The 22836-nt window shown below is 37.9% G+C and overlaps 2 protein-coding genes across 6 annotated transcripts in view; one reads left to right on the forward strand and one right to left on the reverse strand.

The window, feature by feature from the left end:
- ero1a (endoplasmic reticulum oxidoreductase 1 alpha) overlaps window positions 1-11731 on the forward strand; it is a 30348-nt gene extending 18617 nt beyond the window's left edge. For 2 of the 3 annotated variants that reach the window (XM_041213831.1, XM_041213830.1), the window contains 8 exons: window positions 12-20; window positions 884-910; window positions 1173-1265; window positions 5292-5538; window positions 7017-7086; window positions 10150-10236; window positions 10325-10458; window positions 11152-11731. In XM_041213831.1, coding sequence (XP_041069765.1) covers window positions 12-20; window positions 884-910; window positions 1173-1265; window positions 5292-5538; window positions 7017-7086; window positions 10150-10236; window positions 10325-10458; window positions 11152-11212 — 728 coding nt within the window. In that variant the 3' untranslated portion in view covers window positions 11213-11731. Of the gene's footprint in view, window positions 1-11; window positions 21-883; window positions 911-1172; window positions 1266-5291; window positions 5539-7016; window positions 7087-9125; window positions 9244-10149; window positions 10237-10324; window positions 10459-11151 lie in introns of all 3 variants that reach the window. The other variant, XR_005946209.1, reaches the window with a different exon arrangement.
- A 5630-nt stretch (window positions 11732-17361) lies between these two features.
- gpr137c (G protein-coupled receptor 137c) overlaps window positions 17362-22836 on the reverse strand; it is a 34522-nt gene continuing 29047 nt past the window's right edge. For 2 of the 3 annotated variants that reach the window (XM_041214916.1, XM_041214915.1), the window contains one exon: window positions 20167-21431. In XM_041214916.1, the coding sequence (XP_041070850.1) occupies window positions 21230-21431 (202 nt within the window). In that variant the 3' untranslated portion in view covers window positions 20167-21229. Of the gene's footprint in view, window positions 18061-20166; window positions 21432-22836 lie in introns of those variants that run through there. The other variant, XM_041214917.1, reaches the window with a different exon arrangement.

Below are 22836 nucleotides of genomic sequence, written 5' to 3' on the forward strand. Positions count from 1 at the left end.
TTCTTTTGCAGATGATGAAGGTAATTTCTGTTGCTCAGCTGTTGGCTAAGATCTGCAGATCGGGACTGTAAATGCTTACTCTGAGGACTGCAACAACATCTTTTGCATCTCCAAAAAAATGACAATTTACTTTAAAACTGAAATACGTGCATCTCATTATGTGGATCTCTCGTGGCACCAGTCCTTATTTATGATGAATGATTTTTTAGCTGTCCTTAGTATTGGCTCTTGTAGTTTTAAATACATATTGTACTCAACAACAAGAAAGCAGCAGAGGAGAATTATGAAGGCAGCAGGTGATTTAATAGCAACATCAGCAAAGCAAATCTATTATCCACAGAGAATAAAAATTACAGATCGGTTACATCAAAGGTTTTGATGTACTAGCAACATCTTTCAACTGCCACATAGTATCTAATAGTACAAGCAGCAACTCCAATACAGCTAATTCTGGTAAACTTTTAAGAGATGTTACACAATCCGCAACTTCTGTGAGTCCATTGTCCTCTTTAAATTTACCCCAGCAGGTGCACAGAATGATTAGTCCTTTAATATCAATGTACTAGATTAGTATTTCACTGGATTTCCTGTGCAGTTTAAAAGTTTAGTACCAAAGTTTATGCCATACCATTTTAGAATCCTATTTCCAGGCAAGAATTTCTTTACCAATGTGATTTTTCTTTTTGGATGGTGGGTGGAGGGGAAGAAGGTAAGGTATATCACTTTTCTATCTTTCTGGATTTAACCTAATATGTAATTCAGAATACAAATGGGATCACAAGTATTGTTTTGACTTAAGTGCCCTTGCTTTTGCTCTTATCATACAAAGCAAGACCACATTTAAATAGCTTACTTAAGACTTATGATTTTTTTTTCCAAACAGGTGGAACCTTCTATAGTTGGCTACAAGGTAATTGCATATTCATATTTTCAGCTTATTTGATGCCTTAATATACAATAATGCTTTTATATTAGCAGATAAAACTGAATCTATTTGATTTCCTAGAAACCTGTATTGAAACCTTGTCAAGCAAAAATACAATTGGTCAAGATGTATCAATCTATTTTTTTTTAAATAGAATTACTGGGGTTTAATAGTCTTAAGTATAAAATATACGTTCGAAAATAAATCTGCCAATTATTATGAAAGTGAAACAAGTTTTCTATTTCAGGATTATGTCTAGAGAAGAGATCATTCTATCGAGCAATTTCAGGTCTGCATACAAGCATCAACATACATCTTAGTGCACGATATCTATTACAAGGTATGTGCAGAAGCTCTTACTGTTCCCTTCCATCTGTCTTTCAACACCCACAGAGAATGGATGACAATTTGCTAAACACTGAATGTTCTACCGGAAGCGCCTAATTACCCCTCAATCCACTGGTGCTGGTGAAATAAGTGATCCTCATGGGCCAGTTAGTTTTATAAGTTTTCAGGTCTTGCATTATGATGCTGAAATAAATATATTTCAGTCCCTACAGTACTAAAACAACTTGAATCAAAATCACAAACAGCCTCATATTCAATTGGGACTGTGCTAAACTAACTCTCCTCCCCCATCTCAACCTATTTGTGGCCTTTGAGATGGTTGTCCACACTATTCTCCTCCTTCGTCCAGCTCACTGCCTTGCCTGATTGTATTCTTACTTAGCCAGTCAAAGCCAAAGAAGTCCCCCAACGATTACTGCCCTATTGTTTTTGTACTCAAATTTGTCTATATATTTGCTCGTCAAATCCCTTCCCCTATTTGGGGGTCTATAGTACACACTCCTAGCAGTGTGGCTGCCCCTTTTTTATTTCTGAGCTCAACCCATATGGCCTCATGTGATGCTTCATTGAGTATATCACCCCTCCTTACAGCTGTAATCGATTCTTTAAACAATAACACTACAATCCCATCATTTTTATTCCCCTTCCTATCCTAACTGAAAACTTTATATCCAAGATGTTGAGCTGCCGTTTTTGCCCCTCCTTGAGCCAAGTTTCCATTATAGCAATCATATCTTGCTGCCATGTGTCTATCGGTGCTCTCAGCTCATTGGCTTTATTTACTATGCTCCTTGCATTTACATATATACCTTTTAACACTGCCAAATTTCTGCACTGCACACCTTTTTAACCTGTGCTGTTCCTGCCTTTCAGAGTCACTCACTAATTCTCCATTTCCCGTACACTGCTATGAAGTTGCCCTCAGGTTCCCATCCCCCTGCCCATCTAGTTTAAACCCCACCCCCTAACAATACTAGCAAACCTCCCTGTGAGGATATTCACCCCAGTCCTGTTCAGGTGTAGACCATCTGGCTTGTACAGGTCCCACCTTCCCCAGAAACTGTCCCAGTGCCTCAGAGATCTGACTGGCATCCTTGAAGGTGGATAAATCACCAGGGCCAGATGGATTGTATCCCAGGCTGTTGAAGGAAGCCAGAGAGGAAATAACAGATGCTATGAGGATCACTTTCCAATCCTCAGTAGATGCAGGCAAGGTCCCAGAGGATTGGAGGTCTGCGGCTGTTGTGCCATTATTTAAAAGGGTGCGAGAGATAGGCCAAAAAATTATAGGCTGGTCAGTCCAACTTCAGCGGTGGGCAAATTATTGGAAACAATTCTGAGCGAAGGGAAAGCAAGGCACTGATTGATCGGGATAGTCAGCATGGTTTTGTTAGGGGAAGATTGTGCATTACTAACTTAATAGAATTTTTTGAGGCAGTGACAAGGAGGATTGATGAGGGTAGTGTAGTGGATGTTGTCTACATGGATTTCAGTAAGGCATTTGACAAGGCCCCACATGGCAGACTGGTAAGGAAAGTGAGATCTCATGGGATACAGGAGAAGGTGGCAGGTTGGATCCAAAATTGGCTTAGTGACAGGAAACAAAGGGTTTTTGTGAATGGAAAACAGTTTCCAGTGGTGTTCCATAGGTTTCAGTGTTGGAGCCCTTGCTGTTTGTTGTATATATTAATAATTTAGATTTAAAAGCGAGAGACGTGATTAGGAAATTTGCAGATCACACAAAAATTGACCATTTTTTGATAGCAAAGAGGATATTTATTGACTCCAGAATGATATCAATGTTTAGTTGAGTGGGCGGAGAAATGACAAATGGAACTCAATCCAGAAAAGTGTGAGGTAATGCATTTGGAGAGGGCAAACAAAGCAAGGGAATACTCAGTAAACGGCAAGTTTTTAAAGAGGGGTTGGGGGAAGTGAGAGACTTTGGAGTGCATGTCCACAGGTCCTTGAAGGTGACAGAATAGGTGGACGACGTGGTCAAGAAAGCATATGAATTGCTTTCTTTTATTGGGCAAGGCATTGAATGCAAAAGCGGGGATATAATGATGGAATTGTATAAAATGCTGGTTAGGACCACATTTGGAATTTTGTGTACAGTTCTGGTCATCACATTACAGGAAGGACATAATTCCTCTGGAGAGGGTGCAGAGGAGATTTACAAGAACGTTGTCAGAGCTTGAAAATTGCAGCTATGAGGAGAGATTGGATAAGCTGGGGTAGTTTTCCCTAGAACAGGAGGCCAAGGGGTGACATAATTGAGGTGTACAAAATTATGAGGGGCCTAAATAGGATAGACAGGAATGGCTTGTTTGGAGGGGTCAATTATCAGGGGCATACATTTAAGGCGATTGGTAGAAGGGGACATGAGGAAAAACTTTTTCACCCAGAGGGTGGTGGGCATCTGGAATTCAGTGCCTAAGTTGGTGGTTAAGGCTGAAATGTCCAACTCATTTAAAAGGTGCCTGGATCTGTATCTGAAATGCTGTAACCTTCAAGGCTACAGACCAGGTGCCGGGAAGTGGGATTAATATGAGTATCTAGTTTCTTTTTTCTCTTTTTGGCTGGTGCATAGTCGGCTGAATGGTCTCCTTCTGTCTAGTACTTTTTCTATGCTACTGTGGCTCACCATTGTTGCCTTACATTGGTCCACAGTCAGGTAATGTCCTGATTTTAAAACTCTCATCCTTGTATTCAATTCCCTCCATGACCTTATCCCTTTCTATTTCTGTAATATCCTCCAGTCCTACAACCCTCTGAGATCTCTTTCCTCCTTCAATTTTGACCTCTCCACCATTGGTAGCCATGTCTTCAGCTACATGGGCCCTAAGCTCAAATTTCCTCCCTGTTCCTTCACCTCTCTGCCTCTCTCTCTTCCTTTAAGAAGCACCTTGAATTCTGCTTTTTCGACCAAGCTTTCGTTCAGCTGTCCTCATTCCCTCATTAATGTCAAATATTGTTTCATGTAAATTTTGTTCCTGTGAAGTGCCTTGAGATGTTTTGCTACGTTTAAAATGCTGTGTAAATGCAAGCTGTTTGTGTATTACTGCAATAAAGCTAATCAAGCCACTGTTATTATGTTAAATCCTAAACTAGAACTTTAGCTTTAAAATACTAATTGTCCTGTGCTCATTTCATCTCTCCTACTATTGCCTAACATTTATATAACTCTGACTCATATTTATTTCTAGAAAGATATTTAAGAGAAAAAAAATCAGTTGTTTCAACTTCTTTCTCCAACATTATCCATTTTGGAAGTGAGAGCAATAAAAAAACTGTCTGTTAGCTGAAAACTTGATCAGTTTCAGCTAGTTGAAAGCTGGAAGACTGAAGATAGAAAAAGGATGTGACCAGGTAACTCTGGTGCATAAAAGTAAATGGGCTCAGCAAGGTTTTGCTGAGTTATCTTGATCAGTGAGTTATCATACTTTGTATCAGGACAAGTAAACTCCCCTGCAAGTCATGATTGATAATTGCTTGTGTAATTCAAGCAAAAGAGCATTTATAAATGGAGTTGGTAACATTCAAATTTTTAGTGTTAGTATAGTCTGGCACAGGGAGTTTCTATCATCATAGTGAGGGGCTCAGAGTCAAACTTTATTTCTTCTATTTTCTTCGCACTGAGCATTTTCCACATTAAGAGTAAGGAGTTTCACATTAATCTACACAGTGTAAAACAGGCAGAATATGACAGTGCAACTGTCAATAGTATATTTTAAAATAAGACTGAAGCAACAATCACATTGATCTCCCATTTTGATTATCAGCTAATGTACATTGAAGCTTGCTCAAGTAGTTCATAATATCCTAGGCAAGTTAAGTATATTTAAATGTTTCATATAAGTTCATAATGCCCATTTTGGTAATGCATTGAGATTAATGTTCTAAATTGTCTTTTGTTAATGTTTTGCTAAGAAACTGATGCAAGATGATCAATTATGTGCAGTATGCGTTCATCAAACTAACCAAAGCTAATGAAGGGTAAACTTTATTTCCACAGATACCTGGTATGAAAGAAAGTGGGGACACAACATTACAGAATTCAAGCAGCGGTTTGATGCACAGATTACCAAAGGAGAAGGACCGCACAGGCTCCGAAACCTTTATTTCTTGTATCTTGTGGAGCTGAGAGCTTTATCCAAGGTGTTACCTTTCTTTGAGCGTTCTACCTTCCAACTTTACACAGGCAACAATACACTGGATACAAAAAATAAAAAACTTCTCCTGGAAATTCTCAATTTGGCCAAGTAAGTTATCATTTGGTAAAAACAAGCTTTTGATTTTAACAGGCTTACAAAACAGTGCTGTACCAAATGGTCAGGAATGGCTGCATGACTATCTCATGGTGAAACCATAGCAAAAAATCTATTGTGTATCAACAAAACCTTTTTTTTATGCACCGGAGTTACCTGGTCACTTCCTTTTTCTATCTTCAGTCTTCCAGCTTTCAACTAGCTGAAACTGATCAAGTTTTCAGCTAACAGACATTTTTTTTATTGCTTTCACTTCCAAAATGGATAATGTTGCAGAAAGAAGTTGAAACAAAAGCTGATTTTTTTTCTCTTAAATATCTTTCTAGAAATAAATATGAGTCGGAGCTATATAAATGTTAAGCAGTCTTCTGAAGGCTTTGTCAAAGAGAGTGGTGTACTGTTATCATAGCAATAAGAAACTGCATCAAATTAGCTCTGTTTTCTAATTAGAAATCCCATTAATGACAATGCAAGTTTGATTAAAGGGTTAAACCAACAAATCATCATACAACTCCTGTCATTCCTAGAGATTCACTTCTTACAGCAGAGCTGACAACATTCAAAAAATGCTATGTGTGATGTTTTCAGTTGCATAAATGAGGGGCTGCCTAACGCCAAAGAATTATTAAAAGCAGCACCTGCCACATGGGTTGTAGCAGATAGCCTTACCATTTTTAATCCAACTTTGCTGTCGTGACCACTTTGGCCCCTAATTTTCTTCAGCATTGATAATGAAAGAATTTTATCTGCTAAGAGCATGCTATGTGAATGAGTTTTTGAACAGGGTTCTTGCCTGCCTAACTTCATAACAATTCAAGCAAGTAGTCGATACTTGGCACCCACTTGCAATTCTACAAATGTACTTGATACCAGCAGTACAATATAAAAAATATTCTTGCTAACTCCCACTATCTAATTTCCCTCGGCATAAAATGCTTTGAGTAGATTTCCAGTCAGTATTATATTCCTTACTTCACATTTCTTACATTTAACTGTACATGTCACACATTTTCTCATTTCACTAATCTGCCTGTCTTCCTGTAATCTCCTGCATTCTTTAAGTTTTTTATGTCCCCTAATTTATCTTCAACAAATTTCAAAAATATTACCTTTTTGCCCATGTCCAAATCCTCTATACTAGGTCTTAGCACAGATTCCTGGGCACAACATTATCCACATCCTGAAAAGCCCAAAAATCTATTTACTTGTACTCATTTTTGTGCCACTGCCAATTCCCCATCTATATGGACTACAGATCCTTCTAATATTATGTTCCTGAATCATAGTAATGAATTTCTGTTGTAGCATCTTATCAAATTAGAAACACATACGGTTGTCCATCTTTGTATCCACGTTTTCTGTGACTAAGTAAATTCACAGAGAAAGCTGATGACGGACAACATGTTCTGAATCACATTCTGTTGTTGCTCAATAATAGATTTATCAAGTAGTAACAAAATGTTCTATTCTAGATCATTCCCCTTTCCCTTTGATGAACATTCCTTATTTGCTGGGGAAAAAAAGGAAGCTGAAAATCTCAAGGTAACAATACACTAAAACTGTTATTTGTACTTACTGGGACTAAGGGTCAACAGCGAGCAAAGGTTCACTTGATGCAGATACATTTTCTGGTCACAGAAAATGAAGACTAACAACTGCAGATAATGCACCAACTTTTTTTTTAGCAATTTGAATAACATTTGATTACAGTAACTATTTAACACCAATTTCAGTGCTACATTAATGACTTTGGCTTGAACCCGTACTAGAAAGAATCCTTTGGTAAACAAATTTCACTGTATGTGACACATTTTGCTCATAAAAAGTTTTGCATTATCTATTTATGAATGACTAGCTTACAGCAAATTTATAACATCTAAATGAATATAATGTTTATTTACAAATCCATACCTTAGATTGTTTTAACCAATTTAACCTATAGATTACCCTAGTATATAGCTATACAAGATAGCCGGTTAGCTCAGTTGGCTAAATGGTTAGTGTGTAGTTCAGAATAATGCCAACAGCACGCGTTTGATTCCTGTTCCGGCTGAGGTAGACTTACAGTCTGCCTCCTTGCCCTGCCCCGAGAGTGGAAGGCAATGGCAAACTACCACTGAAAAAATGCCAAGAAAACAACCGAGGATGAAGCATCAGCAGACAATGAGCCAAGGCCCTGCCTATGTGGGGAGCACACACAAATTAATGAGTATATAGCTACTCGTTCATGATGACAAGAATTCAATTTTTATTACTTGGGCATTTCAGGATATTTACACATATGTATATGTATGATAAATATTTATAACACTGAAATTCTATCTACTCTTAATGACAACCACAGCTTGGCCATACTGGCTATATCTTAAACTCTTCAGTGGAACACTGCAACCCATTTATTACAATGCAGCAAATTCGGGGGGGGGGGTGTTGTGTTCATGTCATTTGGATATTGCTGCACCCTATAAAATTGAAGGTTAATCAATTTGGGTGCATTTTGAAGTAAATTGTGTGGAATTAATATGCTCAATTAAAAATGGGGTAACTGCTTTGTTGGCACGGAGCTAAATCCACAAAGTGATATGGTACTGAGCTGAACAAAACCGGAAGATTCCAAATTTGACTACTGATCAGTGGTGAATTTTCATTTTAGGCATGATAGCATTGGCCTTAATGTACAAATACAGGGCAAAGAAGGAAATATAATATGGGAACAACTCAATTTCCACTGCTGATTATCTTCCAGCACTTGCTGGAAGTACAATATGAACATTAACCAAGTGGAGGCTCAAACCAGTGTTCTTTTTTAAAAATATGATGTTTCAACCAAAATCTTGTCCACGATCAAATAATTCATGATTTCTGGTGTCATTCTTGGGCATATCAATGTGCAATAGTCTTGTTTGCACATATTAGTCAGAAATACTTTCTCCTAAATAGACCTCTTGATTCAAAAGAAAAATGTTAATTTTCAAATGTTCATTTTCCAGATGGAAGTTTAAGTCAATTCATTCTGTGTGAGGTATTATTTAGAAATTGGGCTGGATTTTGCTTTGTGGTGAATGAACTTTGGCAGCCATTCATTACACTTCCAGTACGATTTTGCACTAATATTTGCTCTGATTTACGGAGCCAAAAATGTGTGTCACCTACTACGGAAAATCTGCATGAACAGGGCAAATAACTATGTACTTCCTTAACTAATTAGACCGAAGAATCATTAATCAGCAACACAGAATCTGACCCAGTAAGCATCAGTTAGAATATTTAATTTAATGTCAAATTAGGTACAAAAAGCAAAATAGAGAGAAAGAATGGTGGGATTAAGAGAGCAAGAGAAAAATACAAAGTAAAAGGATAATTCCCAATAATTAAAATCTGTGACTCCACATTTGTAAAAGTTAATTTTTCAGTGCCAGAATTTGTTTGACAGAAATTATGCCCATTAAAAATTTACTTACACTGGACTGGACAAGCCTATTTATTTTTCTCTGGCAAGCTTAGCCAGTATTTATTGTGTATGTATTGGAACTTTACACCATTTTATGTATTTTGATGTCGAAAACCTCCGCGAAGTACAGAAAGGTATGGAGCAGATTCTGGAGGAGCAGGGCAATTCTGACAGTAACTACAGGATTTCTGCATTTAACTGCATGTGCAGCCACTGGAAGTTGAAGTCTGATTTGCACTTTAATAGCAGTGAGTATTTTTAGCCTCCCCATTATTTATACAGAAATATCTGGTTCATCTTTTTTAAAAAGAGGACCTATCACATTGAAACACGAGACATCAAAAGCTGGAAAGGTCCAAGCTTGGTGTCTGAGGGATAGACAAGAGAGTTAGATAAGTGAAACTTTAGAAAACCATGATAAACACATTTGGATTTTGCGTCACTGAGCTTTGAGGGGATTGGGAGAAATCCACAAAACATGAGACTGTCTCTAATTTTTAGCATGATAGAGGAACACTGGATTTAAATATCTAACTGCACTAATTGTTTTAAAAATTAAAAATGTAACAGAAGGTCATGTGAATATTCCTGTTCTTGCAAGAGTGAAAGATGGGGAATTTTATTTTGAATTTAAAAAAATAAAATTGAGGAATAAATTGTTCATGTCTGGATTTTCTCTTCAAGCAGAGACAGCTAATGACAACACTGAACTTTCACAGAACAGTACTCTCATTTGAATTCAATTATAGTACTCCAAATAACCCTGCATAAACATTAAAATAACTACAGATTAATGGGAAAATGCAGAAAATATTTGCACAAACAAGAGGCAGATACTATGTCCAGATTCAGCACTGATTGTTTTTAAAGTCCAGAGCCCTGTGCAGCATCAATAAAGCTAATTCTAGTGAGATGGAAATGCAGCCATCAGCTGCTATGCTAAAAAAAATGTTGGGGTGGTGGGGGGTGGTGGTGAATATAGAGGACAGTTCATCTTGTCACTTGCCTTGTACCATCTGGCTTCAGAGCAGCAAAGGCAAAATACTGTCTGTCCTCAAAGAATGAATTGTGGCTTAAATTGGTAACAAAGCAATCTGGACTTTGAATTTAATAGCATAACGAGGAAGTATAACATGTTTCTCTCTTGTTTAAAGGAAGACTTTCGGCTGCATTTCAAAAACATTTCACGGATAATGGATTGTGTTGGTTGCTTCAAGTGTAGACTTTGGGGCAAGCTTCAGGTCAGTATTAAGTATTTCCCAAAAAAAAGTATTTTAAAACTCCCTCATGTCTATGGAGATGTTAATATATGCTATAATATTTCAACAGACACAGGGACTGGGTACTGCTCTGAAAATCCTGTTCTCAGAGAAGCAAATAAACAGTTTGCCAGATTCTGGTCCATCTCAAAGATTCCACCTAAAGCGCCAAGACATTGTTGCACTCCTTAATGCTTTTGGAAGGTGAGAGTTTTTACAACATCTGCGTCCTGGTCCTAATATTTATGCTGAAATTAAGTTAGAGTTTTGTTCCACCTTTATTCAACTACTGAAAATTTCAATGGGTTTTTTTAGTTGGGGGTTGGGGGGGGGGCATTGTTGAGTGGGGCATGAGAAAAGAAAATGGAGAGGTTAAACAGCTGCTTCTTGTACCTGTGCTGATGTCAGAAGGAGGCAGAATAATGTGACCTACCACAGTTACTGCCTGCTCTGTCTCCTTTGTCCCCCACATAAAATATATCATTATATATCAGCAACATTCAGTTATTTAACAAGTACAGAAGAATTTGCTCTTTGACCAGAATGGCAAGGTGCTGCTTTGAAATTCTACCTCGACCCAGGGACAGATTCCCAGGGAGTGCTGTAACTGACATAGGCACCCAGTCCCTTTATGTTACTTATCTCAGCCTTGGGAATTAGGATGGGGTCAGAACTAAGGCAGAAATTCCATTCTTCTTTTCCACTGGTAGTCCAGGAGTTTGGGATTATTAATGGTTTTCAATTTAACTTAAAAAGGGAATTCTGATACCAGCATATACTAAGCTATCAATGATTCTTGTTCATTTGAATACTGCTCAAACGCTTAACCAGTAAATGTTGGGCAACAAGTTCATTTTATCACTGAAGCATAACAGTGATCACTTTCCTTTATTACAGGATTTCTACTAGTATCCGGGAGCTTCAGAACTTCAGAGAACTATTGGAAACTGTACAATAATGGCTCCAAATTGCCTATTCTTTGATAAGACAGAGGACCTTTTTTCATAAAGTATTTAGTTTTTTGCAAAAATTAAAATATAACAATTCCACAGCTTAAGGTTGTACTTTAAAAAAAAACTACTGATCACTCATGGGCAACCTGCCTAAATTGAAAAGGGAAAGAAAATAGCTTGGTATATGGAGGGAATATCAGCGATTGTCCTGGATCTTTCCACTGCTAAATATTCTAATCTAAGTATTGATGATGTGTTGCATATTTTTGATTGAGAGTTTACACTGGTGAAATGTTTAAAGCTCATGTTGAGTTTATAAAAATGCACTGTTCCACCACAAAGCTGTTGAGTTTGACTTTTTTGGTTATTGGAAATGTAACTTGGTAATTATTTTCAATCTGGTTATTATGTTGCTGAAATACAATCAGAAAATATTGTACCTTTGCTAATCTCAGCATTTTGTTTGTTATGAAAATGGTGGAGCAAAGCTCCCTATACTTTGGCTCAATAAATGGTCAAATGCTTTTGACTGCACTAGTATGACATTTCCAATTTTCACAATATTCTCAGCTTGCATTTGTGCTATGCACCATAGCAACTGAGATTGTCTACCAAACCACATTTTATTTAGGATTCTTACATTCAGAAGGAAGTTGCTGATCTGACTACATTTGTGAATTCAAACCCAGCTGCTATAGATGAAAGGAATGTATATCCTTCTAATAAAAGATAAGATTTAATTATCAAACTCCATGGAAAGTTTAAAGGTAGCCAAAATTATAAGTATAAGTATGACATTGTATGCAATGACTTGGTCTGAAAACACTCAGCCTGATGCAAGTTGTTGCAAATGAAAACATTTTCATTTAAAGGTTTTATTTAAACATTGTACGGCTTTTGAAGTATAGCTATAAGGGGAGATTTACAATTTGAACCATTAGTTGTGAAGGGGTTTCTAGAAATATGACCTAACTTCCCCCAAGTTAGTTTAGTGGTTTCATAACCAACCTACATTTACTTTGCAATATCTGATGCAGAATTATATCTTAATTTTTTTACTTGTAAACCTGTGGCTGAAGCTTCTCTTGCTGGTCCAAGAAAGCTTTTGTAACCCGAATAATAACATTTATAAGTCTGTCTGTCTTTCATCCATCTTCGTTCCGAGGAAGGGCCACACCACAAACAATCTCTCTTACCCTCACTGCCTGTCCCATAGACAGGCTAGTCCATATTCTGATATTATCTATCCATGCTATCTTGGGTCTTCCTTGTGCATGTTTTCCAGGTGTTTTTCCTTGCATTCTCTTTTACCAAACACACCCATCCATCCATCCTGATTATATCACACGTCCATGACATTTATATAAAATAAATGAATGTAAAAGCTGGTGTTTGGCAGCATCACTCTTGCTGCTTTTTCCAGGCATGTGAAAGGTTATTCAGAAATGAAGTTAATTTATAACCCACTTAGGTAGGTACTAGCCCCAAGGCCTTCAGAAGAGCAGAGGACGGGAATCCAAGATCTGAAATATAGTTATGTAAAGCTGCATTAACAGAACATTTAACAGCTTGGTTGTGTGCAAATGAAAACAACTAGCAAAAATACCTTTTCCCTGTAATAGGTTGCTAAATAATGATGCAGATTTCTGTCTTTGAGATGAGGAAACACATCAAAAGCAAAACAGATAAGGAAGCCTGAACTAAAGTGCTGTGTTTTTGACACGCAAACGGTTAGTGCTGATCATTGGTACATTTTTTGACAGTATTGGGAAGAGTTTGCATAGCCTGTCCCTCTTAGATATTGTGGCTTAAATGTAAATGTTTTTTAAAAAAAACTTTAGATACAGTAAGTATAGCCATTTCACTCCAGTTAAGCTTCATTAGATGATTATAGTCACATGACTATCCCAAGTCAGTGAATTTGCTTCTTAGAAAACACAAAATTCAGGAATTTAATTCAAAACAGGTCTAGATTTATCACCGCTCCTTCACTGCCTCTAGGTCAAAATCCTGGAACTCCCTCCCTAACAGCACTGTGGGTGTACCTACACCACATGGACTGCAGCAGTTCAAGGAGGCAGCTCACCGCCACTTTAAGGGCAATTAATACTGGCCTAGCCAGTGATGCCTACATCAATGAACAAATAAAAAAACTCTTACTTTTGGAGATTGTGGGTTCAAGTTTTGAAGACTTGAGCAGACAATCTAGACCAACATTTCAGTTAAGTACTAAGGGATTCCATTTTTCAGAGAAAATATTAAACCAAAGCCTTAGCTGCCTGTTTGGGTGGATGAAAAAGATTTCCTAGCACTATTTGAAGAGTAAGGCAATTCTCAGTGTCCGACCAACATTTATCCCTTAACATTAAGACCATTTATAAATTTACAGGACTATGCTAGAAACAAATTTACTCTTATTTGTTCACAAAGGAGATCATCTTGAGTTCTCTGCCCAAAGGCAGGTCCTTAGCAATTATTCACCAAACCACAGCCTTGTGCTGGATTTTTATAATGGGTAGGGTTCAGAGGCAGCTCCCGAGTTGGTCTTAGCTGGAACAGAGATCAACACCATGCTGTTGGCATTGCATAAGGGAAGCAAGTTCATCAAGCAGGACCCAGAGCCAGTGAGAGTGTGGTAGTGGCCTTGGTAAGTAGGAACTGGTGAGTATTTCTACTGTCCAGTCTTTAAAGTAAAAATTGGTTTTTAGTTTGGATTACTTATACTTTAAACACTATTTAAAGTAAGGTCCCTAGTATATATTTAATATTCTCTAAACCAGAGGTAATTTAAGGGCCAGTCATGGCAGGGCAGCTTGGCCATGTGGAATGCACCTACTGTGTAATGTGGGAGGTCGGGGATACTTTTTGGAGCTGTGGCTGGAGTCACTGTGGAGCATGTGTAAGACTGAGATCATCTTGGATAGCTCACACAATGAGGTAGTCACACCACAGGTAAAGACTACACAGGTAGAAAGGGAATGTGACTACCAGAAAGTAAAAGCACTAGGCATATTGCAGGAGTCCCCTCGGTCCACCTCCCTCTTGACTGCTGGGAGAGATGCTTTCTCAAACCGGTGGCACCAGAAGTGGCTCAGCTGTACAGGGTGGGTGGTGCTGAAACAGAAAAAGAGTGGGAGAGTAATACTGATAGGGGATTCTATCTTTAGGGGAACAGACATTTGTGCAGCTGCAGACATGACACCAGGATAGTGTGTTGCCTCCCTGGTGGCAGGGTCAAGGATGTCACTGAGCAGCTGCAGGACATTCGGTGGGGGTGGTGGCAGGGGGGGCGGGGGGGTGGGTGGAGGGAGGAGATGAAAAGAAGAGAAAGGTGAATAGGTCGAGTTTATGATCCATATTGGTTCCAACGACATAGGTAAAAAGAGGGACCAGGTCCTGCAAACAGAATATAGGAAACTAAGAAATAAATTAAAAGCAGGATCTCCAGGATTACTCCCAGTGCCATGTGCTAGCAAGATCAGGAATAGGAGAATAGACCAGATGAATGCATGGCTGGAGAGATGGTGTAGAAGGGCAGGATTTAGATTTCTGAGGCATTAGGACTGATTTTGGGGAAGATGTGACCTGACATGTTGCACCCCAGCAGGACTGAGACCAATATCATCACAGGAGTATTTGCTAGTACTATGGGGAGGGGGTTTAAACTAGAGTAGCACAAGGATGGGAACCTGTGCAGGGAGACAAGAGAGGAAAAGAGCAAAATAAAAAGGTAGAAAAGTAGAAAGCAAAGGAAACAAGGGCTAGAAGCAAATAGGGCCATAGTACAAAAAAGTTTATAAGTCTAAAGGCACTATCTGAATGCATAGAGCATTCACAATAAGGCAGATGGATTAACAGCACAAAGATGTAAACAGGTACAAAACAGGGTGACCACGCTGGGACCTGAATATCCGAGCGTTTGATGTTTAGGAACGAGACACAAAAAGGAAAAAGGTGGTGGGGTGGTGTTGAGAGTAAAGGATGACAGTGCAAAAGTGAGAAAGGAGATTGGTTCAGAAAATCTAGATGTAGAATCGGTCTGGGCGGAGCTAAGAAGCTCAGTGGGAAAACACTGGCAGGAGTTGTCTGTAGGCCTCCAAACAGTAGTGGTAAGGTAGGGGACAGCATTGAACAGGAAATTAGAGATGCCTGTAACAAGGGTGCTACAGTAATCCTGGGGTGACTTGAATCTACATATAAACTGGGCAAACCAAATTAGCAGTAATACTGTGGTTAATTAATTCCTGAAGTGTGTATTCAATGGTGTTTTAGACCAGTACATCAGAGGAACAACTTGGGAACAGGCTATCCTAGATTTGGTATCGTGCAATGAGTTAATAATCTTGTCAAATGGGGTTCTTTAGAGAAGAGGGACAATAACGATAGAATTCTTCATTAGGACGGAAAGTGAAGTAGTGTAATCTGAAAATAGGATCCTAAATCTAAACAAAAGAACCTATGAATGTATGAGGGGTTAGTTGGCTATGATAGATTGGGGAACTTAATTAAAAGACATGAAAGCGGATAGGCTATGGTTAATATTTAAGGAACAAATGTATGCATTGCAAGTGTTATACATTCCATTCTGGTTCAAAACCACAACAGGAAAAGCAACCCAACCAGGTCTAACTAAAGAAATTAAGGATAGTATTAGATCAAAAAAAGTCTCTCAATTTTACTATCCTATTTGTATGGTTCAGATTATGCAGGAAAGTAATAACACATAATTGGGGATCTCAGTCAGGGTGATCTGTACTTGGATTTCTTATTAAAACCAGCTGGTACCTCAACCAAACAAATTTCACAAAGGGCATCAGACTGGGCAGTTTTCTCTAAACATGGCCCAAATGAAGGAGAGTTTTCATTGAATGATAGAAATTACAGCACAGAAGGTGGTGGCTGTTTGCATTGCCATCTCCCCCAACACCACCTTCCACCCAAACATCTTATCCCAATAACCATAATAAGACTAAGACATAGGAGCAGAAATTAGGCCATTCAGCCCATCAAGTCTGCTCTGCCATTCAATCATGGCTGATAAGTTTCTCAACCCCATTCTCCCGCCTTCTCTCCGTAACCTTTGATCCCCTTACCAATCAAGAACCTATCTATCTCAATCTTAAATACACTCAATGAGCTAGCCTCCATAGTCCTCAGTGGCAATGAATTCCATAGATTCACCACTCTCTGGCTAAAGAAGTTTCTCCTCATCTCTGCTCTAAAAGGTCTTCCCTTTACTGAGGCTGTGCCGTCAGGTCCTAGTCTCTCCTACTAATGGAAACATCTTCCCCATGTCCACTCTATCCAGGCCTTTCAGTATTCTGTAAATTTCAATCAGATCCCCCCCTCATCCTTCTAAACTCCATCGAGTATTGACCCAGAGTCCTCAAACGTTCCTCATATGTTAAGCCTTTCATTCCTGGGATCATTCTCGTGAACCTCCTCCGGACCCTCTCCAGGGCCAGCACATCCTTCCTGAGATACAGGGCCCAAAATTGCTCACAATATTCTAAATGTGGTCTTACCAGAGCCTTATAAAGCCTCAGCAGCACATCCCTACTTTTATATTCTAGTCCTCTCGAAATAAATGCCAACATTGCATTTGCCTTCCTAACTACTGCGTCAACCTGCAAGTTAACCTTAAGAGAATCCTGGACTAGGACTCCCAAGTCCTTTTGCACTCCAGATTTCTGAATTATCTCCCCATTTAGAAAATAGTCTCTGCCTCTATTCTTTCTAATAAAGTGCATGACCTCACTTCCCCACGTTGTATTCCATCTGCCACTTCTTTGCCCATTCTCCTAATCTGTCTAAATCCTTCTGCAGCCTCCCACCTCCTCAATACTACCTGTCCCTCCACCTATCTTTGTATCATCTGCAAACTTAGCCAGAATGCCCTCAGTTCCTTCATCTAGATCATTAATGTATAAAGTGAAAAGTTGTGGTCCCAACGCTGACCCTTGCGGAACTCCACTAGTCACCGGCCACCATCCTGAGAAGGACCCCCTTATCCCCACTCTCTGCCTATAATATAAATGACAATATAAACGTCAATTTGAGGTGATTATTTGGTCATTTATTTTGTTATCAACTTTGGCCTTGACTTGCATCATGTAGACCACTGCAGAAAACTAAGATTTTCCAACCTTCAAGATTTAAAGCTTTTCAATTAAATTTTTAATAGTAACATCTTCCCTTTACAAATGCCATAAAATATTTATTTAAATATGGTAGTGCTTGTTACAACTTTTTACATCATAAATCCATTTACATTCATTGGCCACAATAAAATAAAGCCTCCAGAGCAGCTTTTCAGTTAACAGTACAAATGCAGTGGTAAACTTTACAGATAAACCAATAGTATTAAACAGTATAGGTACACTTATACTCCCACAAAGACAGACTTTTAGGTTTAAAGATTACATGTAGAGTTTCACAAATATTCAATATTGAAAAGTGACAAATTGGAAAGTTACTGAAAACATTAAAGAAAAAAATCATAAATATTTTCAAAAAAAGGGAATAAATGAATCAAATGTTGAAATGTTTTATCAATATTTCTGGCCTGACATCAATAATAAAAGCCAAAATGAATGGGAGGTTAAAGTTGGAGAGTTTTACCTTGCCACATGGACAGAAACAAATTATGTCCTTCAAAACAGAGGCACAGATCATATGGAAATCAAAAACTTCACAACAGAGTTAAGTCAACCACTTACAATCACATATCAAGCCAAAGTAGGGGTAACATTTGTTTGCTTGTTCAGATCCTGGTCCACAGAAGACGTCACACAGCAATATGATAAGTATTTGATCCTCAGACTGATTGCCAGCTAGACAATTCACTCATGGACTGGATGGAAAATACAATTAGAATGAGCTCTTGGTTCATTAAGCAAGCTAAGTTTGCTATTGTGAAAAATACAAAAATAACCATGTGAATTAATTCAGAGTTACAGCATTTAAAATTGGGGGAGGTGTTTGCATACTGGTAATATCACTGGATTAGCAATCCAGAGACCCAAGCTAATGCTCTGGGGACATAGGTTCAAATCCCACCATGGAAACTGGTGGAATTTAAATTCAGTTAATAAAATCTGGAATTGAAAGCTAGTCTCAATAATGGTCACCATAAAAACTATTGTTGTAAAAACCCATCTGGTTCACGAATGTCCTTTAGGGAAGGAAATCTGCTATCCTTACTTGGTCTGGTCTACATGTACTTCAGATCCACGACAATGTGGTTAACTCTTAACCACGTGGTTAAATGGGCTAGCAAGCCAATCAGTTCAAGTTCAAATAGGGATGAACAACAAATGCTGGGCCTTGCCAGCGATGCCCACATCCCATGAAAGAACTAAAAAATATATTAGCAAATGCTGGCACAGACATATTTGAAATGATTTGTGAAACAAATCAATTCATTACTAGTGGCTCAATTCTTTAGTTCTAAAATTTCAACATGAACACGTGGGATCAAGATTTCCAAAGATACTGTACCTTAAGTTTTGAAAAAAATGACAAGACTTATTATCCAGTCAGATTAGATTCTACATAATTTAAAAGTAGAGATACATTGCCTGAAGAATGGCAAGTCTAAGGAATAATTTTACCACAGGTATAAATGGCTGCTGTACATCAGTAATAGCATGCATTAAAAATTAAATCATGAGTAAGATTAACTATTACAGACAAGCACCATCATTTAAATATTTACCAATTCTGCTTTTTCTTCCATATGAATGTATATGGATCAGAAAGCCTAATTTTAGCGAGAGCCAGAACCAATCCACATTCAGTTGCCTGTAATACTGAACTGTAGTTCTCTGCCCTCCCCTCTCTAATGCCAACATCCCTTTCCCCCAAACAGTACTTTTGGGTCTCAGTTACTGTTGGAGTATTTGAAAGCATCTCCAAATGAAGACTGGACATATAGTTTCTATTATGCAACCATCTCAATTTAATTACAGTCTAAGGATGTTCAGTTGGTTTATGCAAGGAAACAGCAAATTTGAGAAATAAATGGGTGATTTTCAGCAGCTAACACTTTTCAAGAGATCCATCTTTACTACACATTCAGATAATGAAATGACTAACTCATACACTCTCCAAAAAGAAAAACACAAATTAAAAAATGAAATATACACAATACAGCAGGGCACAAATTTTAAAGCTGAACAGTTTCTATGTATAAAAAAAAGTTTTAACTAGAGGCTGGATGTGTGAATTGAATAAGATTAACATGAGCAAAACATTTAGAAAGACAGTTGTAGATTGCAAAGCATACTGAAGGTTATTAGTTGCCTCTGTCTCTCCACCCTTCCAAATAATAAAACAAATCTGGGTCTCAGGCTTTCTACTGAGACACTACAGAGCTTCAGATGACAGCAGTAAGTATTATCGGTAACAATATAAGTAACTGCACTTCTGCATTGGTATGATCCCAAACTCCTAAGTTCATTCTTAAATGTACCAAATATACAAAGGTCAAAACATGTTTTGGCTGTTTTTAAGTGATCATTACCTACTATTAAAACTGGACAGCCAAATCCTAAACACTTATCCAATGCTACAAATATCAACTTTGTCAGAAGATTAATTTTGTTTACATTGGAAATCATTTAATCTCATGAATTCGTACCACTTTAAAAGTTGGAAAGTTTTATGCAAAACTTCTACAAATGTCAAATACTATTTTTGCAACTAAACAATGTGCACATTTAGCACACCAAGTCCAGATTTAAAGACATTTTAGTAGAGACTTTTCTTATTTTCACTGAAGTATTCCATTAAGATCCTGAGTCATACATATAATGTTGTACATCTTACATCTCAATACTTAGATATAAAAATACAGCACATTCAAACAATTTAATAGGCAATAATTCACATTCATCTGCTGAAATAGCTGTACTGCCTTTATGAACACACTCAAAAGTGCAAAAAAAAACGTGCAAAATTTAGTGTTGAACCATAGGTTTAATCTGTGCCCTACAATTGTTGTGTAGTGTACTTAAATATCCGGCTGTTTCACAGAATGTTCAAGCGTGTACAAAAGAACATGCTGGTGTACACATATTACATGTTAAATTACATTACAAATGAAATCCAATAATAATTTCACCCTTGTTTGAAGAAACCAGCCTCAAGAACTTAGAAACCCCAGATGACCAAAATATCATGTGGGTTAATGAGGTTTTTCTTCACTAAATTAAACATGCAAATCTACAATAGGTTAAGATAATGCTCAGCTTTAGGCTACAGTAGTATTGGCAATATTAATACATATACAGATGTTATCTGTTAACCAGAGCTTCAGCCCATATATAAGATTTCAAATGGCAAATAGTGAAACATTGCACTATACGTTACATTCAAATGCTTTGTTGATCACTTTAAGCAAATTTCCAGGTTAGGCCTTAAATCTAGTAGATTAGAGTTTTGGAAGCACAAAACTAATCTTGTCAATATTGTATTCCTTTGACCAAAAAGGTACAAGACCATGTGCAGATGTCTAAGAATATCTGAAATTCATGCATCACAGCATTAATGTATTTAAAACAGCCATTCTATTTTTCAGTTAGCTTAAAAAGGCAGATTTGGATATTAACACTGCTTTCCATAAACCTATCACACATTAAAACAGGCTTTAGAATAATCAAGTTATGAAGAAAATATTTCCTTCTGCTCAGCCCAGCTAAATTGTATAAACATTCCCAAAATTTAGAATATTGATTATAAATTAAGATTCATTCTGGAATTTTGTTCCGATTGCAAGTGTAGGTAAAAGTGCAATATGCAGCCCCATTACTAGAGTCAAAACAAGCTGCAATGCTACAGGACATCTCTATCCTTCTTTTATAGTCATTGATGCCATTCTGAAGATTACTTCATTAATCTCTTTTTCTTTCATTGTGCCACAAATGAAATTCTTTCAATCATTCTTTCATAACGAGCCAAGGGGTCAGCCTGTGAGAACTGTCATGTAAACATTTCCACAGAACTGAAACTGTAGATTCCCATTAGTTCTGTGGCGTTGAGTAATAGTTTTGTGGTGTTGAGTAATAGTTATGATGGTGGTTGTTTTGAATATTACCATAAGCGAAGAGAAGTGGTGCTGTAGCTGCTGGAGGTCCATTCAGCAAGTGAGACACTACACTGTAATTGCTATTCCTATGGATGGCTCCATACCAACCAGTGCCTTGTGGTGTTGTGGATAGGATGCTTTAAAAACAGTGGGAAAAAAGCAAAGGGGTTTTAATTTAATGAAAGGCAAACTTAATTTTAGCGGCTAACATTTTTATCTCTAGCTTCTGTCCTTCCCCAAATTATTCTGACAGGCAGACAGTTGACCTATCCCCAGGCACCTACCAGTGCTTTTGCAACATAAACACTCATTTTCCTTTGGGCTCTGCATGGGAAATTATCAACTTTTGAGCATGAGTCAGGTTAATGTCAGGGAATCTCAAGATGAAAATGTGCATCCCTGCAGTCTCAAGGCTCAAGTGGTGATGGAGTACAACTGTTTGAAAATTGATGAGACAAGAGAATGTTAACTCCATAAAGTTGTATGGCTCAACAACATTCAGTGAGTATTTCTGTCAGAAATCAATGCTGGGAAAATGAATCTTTGGCTTTCAAAACAAGTGGGATACAGGCACAATGTGAAGATATTTAGAATAACAACAAGGGGTAACATTTTTGGGTGTTCTGAAACATGGTCAAGTTGGGAAAAAGGGGCAGATGATTCAAATACAAATATGCCCCAAGATCCAGTTCATGTCGTTGTTCTAAGTTTAAAAATGTGGATATTGAACGACACACTATGAAAGTTTCAGTTCTCCTAATTTGCTCTCCTTTCTTGATGTTTTAATTCCTGCTGAGATATGGCACCACACTTTATTAATAGTCTTTTAGTATTTAACTCAAATATCAACAGGCTTTGGTAATGGATGGCATCTTAGCAAAGCCTGCTCCTGCCCATCAGACTTCAGTAGGCGTTCTTGGATAGCAATCAGGAATAATTCTTCACTCTTCCTTACCCAGGGTGTTTAAGATAATTGAAGCTCTTCAGTTATCCCTTTTTTTCTTAAGTAAAGGTTACTACATTTTCCCCATTTGAAACTGATATCTCAACCTATAAATGACAGCCAGTTGTGCTTCTCATGGCTAAGATCCTGGTACATCGATATATCTTTTAAACCACGTCTCCCACTCACCAGAGTGAGCACCACCAGGAGGAAAACGACAATGGGGCCAGTCAAAGATAACTTGAAGTACATTGGAGGACCTCCAAGAGTGGGACATCACTTGGGTTGGAGAAAAAACAGTTGTGGTAGACGGGACAGGTGGTGGAGTCTTGCTGCCCATAGCTCCTACAGTCCCATGTGGGACAAAGTCGAAGTGAATACATTTCAAGATGAGAATTATTTGGCACTTTTTTCCCTATCAATTTGTTCTAGATTCTTCAGCGCACTGTAGAATGTAAACCTCCAGCTCTTTGTGAATGGAATGACAAATCCTTAATTTTCCTGGACAACATATACTAAATTTGGATTTGAAAGTAAATTTCTCTCCAAAGTCAGAATCTTCTCATTAGTAGCTCTGACCACTTAACATCCATTTACAA

The sequence above is a fragment of the Carcharodon carcharias genome, chromosome 20 (assembly GCF_017639515.1).
Source record: "Carcharodon carcharias isolate sCarCar2 chromosome 20, sCarCar2.pri, whole genome shotgun sequence".
Taxonomy (NCBI): domain Eukaryota; kingdom Metazoa; phylum Chordata; class Chondrichthyes; order Lamniformes; family Lamnidae; genus Carcharodon; species Carcharodon carcharias.